General features: G+C 50.4%; 1 protein-coding gene across 1 annotated transcript; it reads right to left on the bottom strand.

Annotated features, from left to right (window-relative positions):
• Positions 1-562: 562 nt before the first annotated feature.
• On the bottom strand, positions 563-1,508 carry LOC119274589 (photosystem I reaction center subunit XI, chloroplastic). Its single transcript, XM_037555299.1, has 2 exons — positions 1,284-1,508; positions 563-1,155 (listed from the first exon to the last, which is right to left on the bottom strand). The coding sequence occupies exons 1-2, from the start codon at positions 1,419-1,421 to the stop codon at positions 664-666; spliced, it is 630 nt and encodes a 209-aa protein (XP_037411196.1). The 5' UTR covers positions 1,422-1,508; the 3' UTR covers positions 563-663.
• Positions 1,509-6,727: the final 5,219 nt, after the last annotated feature.

Below are 6,727 nucleotides of genomic sequence, written 5' to 3'. Positions count from 1 at the left end.
CGAGACACGTTCGTGTAGGACTATGTGCTTTACTGTGGGCAGTCTAGAACTGCAAGAATGATTTGGTTTTTAACAGAACAATAAATACTCATTTTTTTGCAGGTTATCTTTCGAGCCACTGCGTTGATCCGTATGTGGTTGCTCCTCACTCAGACGGAGGCCAGAGAGCGTTTGGTTATTGGGAGATGGTAGTTCGGGCTATATTCAACCGGTTTGGATGGTGATCATATAATAGGATAGGCAATTAGTTTTCCTATCTTTCTTTTGCCAGCTGGTTGTGGCTTTATTTTTATCATCATGCTCTTTGTGAGCTTTTTTGCTTCATTCATGTTGAGACTTGAGGACCTATGTTGAACTTATTTGCTTTTTAATAAATGTGGCTGTATGCATCGTTCTGATGCAGAGGCCGGGGATATCTCTCTTTTCTAAAAAAACTGAGAAGAGATCACACCATCTAGGTTATAAGTTATGTTTCTTATTGGGTTTTGTTTATGCACGCATTATTCAAGAAATTAAAAATTCGCATGTTATAGTATCGTAGTATGATCGATCCATGCAAAGATTGTGAGGAATGTGTAAATTCATTTATACATGGACTCTTTGAAGCAACCGAGAAGAGATCACATCATCTGCACCCATCGTACATGCATGCCAATAATTAATCTACTTGAAGAAGTATGGGAGGTCGAGCACGTAGAGAAGGAAGTAGGCCCAGATGGCGCCGGAGACACCGCCGAAGAAGAAGCCTCCGGTGAACTGGGACCACCCTTCGGCGGTCTGCAGCTTGTCGGCCTCCTTCTTGCGGCCGGTGAGCGTGAGGGCGGGCGCGGTGGAGGGCGCGCCCTCGTTGAAGGAGGCGACACCGTACATGGTGAGGCAGACGCTAAGGATGGAGACGAGGCCGATGGCGCCGAGAGTGCCTGCCTGGCCGTGAATTGGCGTGTTGCGGAGCGGGCCGGTGAGCGCGAAGGGGCCGACGAGGAGGTAGCCATGGGCGAGGCCGACCTCGATGCCGCGGAGGAGCGGGCTGACGGCGGTGCGGTACGCGGGGAGGTTGGAGAGGTACCAGGCGACGAGGGGGCTGGAGGTGACGGGCGTCTCCAGGCTGCCGATGAATGGGTCGCCGTTGATGGGCTGGACCACCTGGTACGTCGGCTGTTTGTAGGAGGGAGAGAGGATACAGAGGAAGACGCATGAGATCGAAGAAGACTTGCAACGAAAGAAAAGCGTGCTAAATTGTGTGCTTAATTTGAGCTCATCTCTTGCATGCAGTTGCAACGGACCTTGTCAGACTTGACAGCCTTGACGACGAAGCGTGGCCTCCTGGTGAGCGAAGCGCCAGACATTCCCCGCGGCTTGGAGCACACCAAGCCGCTCTTCATCACCTGGCTCGCCATCGGAGGAGCATATGCTGTGGCCATCTCGATCTCCTTCAACTCCCACACGCACAACTCTGCTCAGCCTGCAGCTACAAATGGATGGATGTGTTACAGCAAGAAGATTTGTCAGGATGGCAAGATGTTTTAGTGGCTCCAAGGGAGAGGGGGGAATCTGGCTCTTGTTGGGCGGGCCCCTGCATACGAGATATGGTCCGGAGCTGTGTGGCTTTCATTGGCTGCAATCCTATCCCTTATCCGAATTCTCGGATTCTGTCTCCGTGTCACTCTGTGTGTGGTCTCTACTTGTCTATGGCTGTACCCAAACCAGTTTTCTGCTCCTTTTCTGCTAATTTGTTAATATAGCCGAATAGCAACATAATATTGTAACTGAAATATTCTGATATTTAGATTTTGTAGTGCAGACTGATACAAGACATATATAAAAGAAAATATGTAAAACACACAAACATGTGGTACCTTTCTTACAAGCAAATTATGGAGTCATTGAATAAAAGTATGCAGGTAAAAAAACATGAAAGTACGAAGGTCTTCTCGTACAAAGTATTATACAACAACTGTGGAATGAAATGGATTGCACATATACAAAGACACCAGAATTTTCATCCCGAGATGACATTTCACGCTAACATTAGCTCTGCACGAGTGAATTGCAAGAAACCACCACATTTGGAGCTTATCTTGCAGAAAACCACCTGGTCGCTAATCATTTGCAAAAATCACCGCGCATTCAGTAAACATTTTGCAAAAAACACTGATGGGACAATTTAGCCTGTTTAATCACTTTCTGGCAAGTGGGACCCGGTTGTAAGGAGTTGACTCAGCAAACAATTAACACATACCCCCCTATATCTAAGAAAGAAAAGCAGTCAAACCCTCCCCGGTGGAGCAGCGCTACTGTCGAAGCAGCGCGAGCTCGGCCGACACGCCGGGATGAGGAGGAGGTGGAGCGTGAGCCCCGGCAAGGCGGACACGGAGATGAGGAGGAGGTGGAGCAGGGAGGAGATGGGCAGGAGGGACCAATAGAGCGCGGCGTGCCCGCCCTCGAGCGCGTCCCGGTGACGGATGGTGACCGCGAGCAGGTCGCCGTGCCCACGGCATAGCCCCACGGCCTCCTGCTCGGCGTGCTCGCGGCACAGCGCCTCGGCCTCCTGCTTGGCGCGCCCGGGTCGCGCTTTGAAGCTCCGGCAAGCCATGGACCACACGGCCGTGCCGGTCTACGACCCCGACTCGCCTAGGCCTAGGAGCCACACTGCTCAGCGACGGCCATGGCAGGGGAGCTGCGGCGTGCAGCAGCTGTCGCGGGCAGCCGCAGCGACCAGGACCTTGTGACGGCGACCAGCAGCAGCCGCAGCACACAGCGGCGAGCAGCACCTGCGGCGCTCAGCGGATCCCGCCGCCGCGCTGCCGTTCCTCGCCTGCAGCTCCGCCCAGCTGCCGCCGTCTTGCTTCTTCCCGGCGAGAGCAATGAGATGCCCTCCGTGGGGGAGGGGGGGCTTGATTGCTTTTCTTTTATAAGATCCAGGGAGGTATATGTCAATTTGTTGCCAAATCAGCTCCTTACAATCCGGCCCACTAGTCAGAAAATGGTTAAACGGGCTAAATCACCTGTTCAGTGCTTTTTGCAAAATGTTTACTGAATGCGCGGTGATTTTCGTAAATGATTAGCGACCAGGTGGTTTTCTGCAAGATAAGCCCCAAATGTGGTGGTTTCTTGCAATTCACTCGCTCTGCACATATATGGGCAGCTGATGAGCCAAAATCTGTAGATATGGTAAAATGAAATAACGGTAATAATATAGCTTCTAAATTTAGAGGATTATTTTTAGGAGAAAATGAGCAAGAGATATAAATGAAAAATTAATTTTCACCGTTCAATACACTAGCCTCGGCGTATTCCTCAACGACGTCTTCTGTCCGCCGGGTGAGACATGAGTCGCATGACTGCAGCACTAGGGTCAAAGGCAAAGGTGTCCTTCGCTCGTGCGGCAGCAAGCCAAGGCTACCTGTCTCTGTTGGATCGCCCACCCTCAGACTAACAGGTGGTCAGTGCATGGACGCAGGGGCTCGGCGTGGAGGGGCTCGGCATTGACGCAGGAGCTTTGCAATGTAGACTCGATTCATCCCGCCAACGCTATGGCACCTGGACTCAAAAGATCGGCTGGTGCAAGATGTTGCAGCGGCAGCGGCCATGTCCGCAGCAGATCTCGTGCTCGGTGGTGCGACCACGTCTGATCGTCATCAGCAGTGGGATGGATATTTTGAGGGCTAGTATTCGCAGAGGCAGCGGCCTTCGCTTGTCATTGAGGCTAGGGTGGAGTCCCTTCTCGGCCACAAGCAATTCCCACGGGCTCTCCAGATCCAAGCGACCAAGCAAGGCAGGACGCAGTTGTGCTGGCCGGGCGGGGTCGCTGGCGTAGGCAGACGGTACAGAGACTTTGCCGGTTGCTGGTGGCGCAGCGGCATTGCCGGTAAAGGAAATGAACAAGAAGATGGATATGAAGGGGCAGGAGCTGGCAAAGGTACATGTGCGGGGCATATTTTTCTGTATTTTAATGGCATTTTCAGATAATAGGTTAGCAATCTATAATGTACTTATTTTAGTGGTATTTTCATGTGATGAATGTTTTGACAATCTATTTTAACGTACTCGATAGTGGCAGTAGCTTCAGTCCAAATATTTGTGACGGTGTTACGCCACATGCAACTCATCAAGTTGGAGTGAATTTCGTGTGTGCACTATTAATTAATATATATGGACTATGTATATTGGTTTTGCATATTAAAATTTTTTCCTCTGCAACTGATGGCAGTGATACGAAATTTACAAAAAAAAATTGTTTCTTCGGAAAAGGTCAAAGGACACTCCTACCGCTTGTTATATTCCGTCAGGATCGCGTCCAGTCTGATACATATTACAGTGGAACACTGAACAATTGAAAAGGAGCAAAGGCCTTCAGCCTTATATTCGTGTTGATATCCCACTTGCGTCTTGGCCAGTTGTTCTGAACAATTAATTATTCTAGGACCCTCGTGTTCTGATAGTCTCTGTGAGGTTTTCATTTGGATGTGATAAAAACTCTCACAGGCAAGATATCATAGTTTGGTCTGGGCCAGATGTTTCAGACCTTACAGCTATACCATATTTGTCTTTGGACCTCGCTAACTTCCCAATACCTCCTACTCTCACACTTGGTCATGGCAAAATACCATCTCGGGATTCAATAACCTGACCGGTACTTTTTAGATAGATCACTAAAAGACAGTATGATCGGTCAAGATTTCAAACCCATCGGTATGGAATGCGTGGGTTTCGGGATTGTGTTTGTAAGTGGTGTTTGCGTGCGGGTTGATAAATATGGAGAATGGATTGAGGGAGAAAATGGGTTCCTTTTATGCTCAATGAAGGCAGAAGCAATTCGCGTTGGGCCTTGAATAGTACTCCCTCTATCTCAAAATAAGTGTCTTAACTCTAGAACAGGTTTGTACTGTACTGGAGTTAGTACAAAGGTGGGGCACTTATTTTGGGATGGAGGGGGTAGGTTTTTTTAGAAAGCTGTTAATTTGGGTTAGTAGTGCGGACAAGCAACTTTGAATAGGCATGTATCACGCTACTTGGTTCTTTAGCAATACCCGCGCTAGTGTTGTTCTTGTCTTTGATGTTCTGATGACCTTGCGGTAGGTATAGACCCATCACTACCAAAATCGCCCCCTACGCCGACGGCCTCGGCATAGCCCTGATTCTCGTCGGGACAGGCCTATGTCGACGACCCCCGTCGGCATAGTGCCGTCGGCAACATATTCGTCGGCGTAGCCCAGGATGCCGTCGGCATAGAAAGACCGTCGCAATAGATACTATCCCGACGGTGTCCGTACATCTATGCCGGCGGCCTCGGCCGTCGGCAACGTCCACGCCCAACGGTGGCCGTCGTCAAGTGCTGACCAACAGCTGTGTGACACGTGGCACTTCTATGCCGACGGCCTAGCCATCGGCATAGATTAAAACTACGCCGATGGCTAGGCCGTTGGCATAGAAGTGCCACGTGCTGCGCAGCTGCACCTCCTAGGGCTGGGCTATGCCGACGGCCTAGCCGCATAGCCCTGCCCAATGAATGCCTAGTGGCTGACACGTGGCAGCTATGCCGACGGCCTAGCCGTCGGCTTAGTTTAAAACTACGCCGACGGCTAGGCCGTCGGCGTAGCTGCCACGTGTCAGCCACTGGTAGCTCACGCCAGCTCTATGCCGACGGCAAAGCCGTCGGCATAGTTTATGTCTGGTTTTTTTCGTTTTTCTGTTTCTTTTCAGGTCAATTCAATGGGCGTCGGCTTAGTTTAAAACTACGCCGACGGCTAGGCCGTCGGCATAGCTGGCACGTGTCAGCCACTGGGAGCTCACGACAGCTCTATGCCGACGGCAAAGCCGTCGGCATAGTTTCTGTCTGTTTTTTTTTCGTTTTTCTGTTTCTTTTCAGGTAAATTCAATTAAATATATACAGCATGTATACATCACATATGCAAATAGACAAACTGATCACATATGCATAGACAAACTGAGCATCACAAAGCATAAGCATCTCACAAGCATAAGCATCTCACAACATAAGAATCACCTCACAACATAAGAAGCATCTCACAAGCATAAGCATCTCACAACATAAGAAGTTGTTGGGGAACGAAGTAATTTCAAAAAAATTCCTACGCACACGCAAGATCCATCTAGGTGATGCATAGCAACGAGAGGGGAGAGTGTTGTCTACCGACCCTCGTAGACCGAAAGCAGAAGCATTATAACAGCGCGGTTGATGTAGTCGTACGTCTTCACAATCCGACCCATCCTAGTACCGAAATTACGGCACCTCCGCGATCTGCACACGTTCAGCTCGGTGACGTCCCATGAACTCTATATCCAGCTGAGTGTTGAGGGATAGCTTCGTCAGCACGGCGTGATGATAGTGATGATGAAGTTACCGACGCAGGGCTTCGCCTAAGCACTACAACGATATGACCGAGGTGGAAATCTGTGGAGGGGGCACCGCACACGGCTAAACAATCAACTTGTGTGTCTATGGGGTGCCCCCCTCCCCCGCATATAAAGGAGGGGTGGAGGAGGTCGGCCGACCCTAGGGGGCATGCCAATGGAGGAGTAATCCTCCTCCTAGTAGGATTAGGATTCCTCCTTTCCTAGTCCTACTAGGAGGAGGAAGGAAGAAGAGGGGGAGGGAGAGGGAAAGAGGGGCTGCGACCGCCCTCCCCTAGTCGAATTCGTACTCCCTTGGGAGGGGCACCTCCTGGCTGCTGGCCTCTCTCTCCCCTAAAGCCCACTAAGGGCC

Source organism: Triticum dicoccoides, chromosome 3B (assembly GCF_002162155.2).
Source record: "Triticum dicoccoides isolate Atlit2015 ecotype Zavitan chromosome 3B, WEW_v2.0, whole genome shotgun sequence".
NCBI lineage: Eukaryota > Viridiplantae > Streptophyta > Magnoliopsida > Poales > Poaceae > Triticum > Triticum dicoccoides.
Note: the sequence above shows the minus strand (reverse complement) of the source record. Positions and strands in the feature narration are given on the sequence as shown.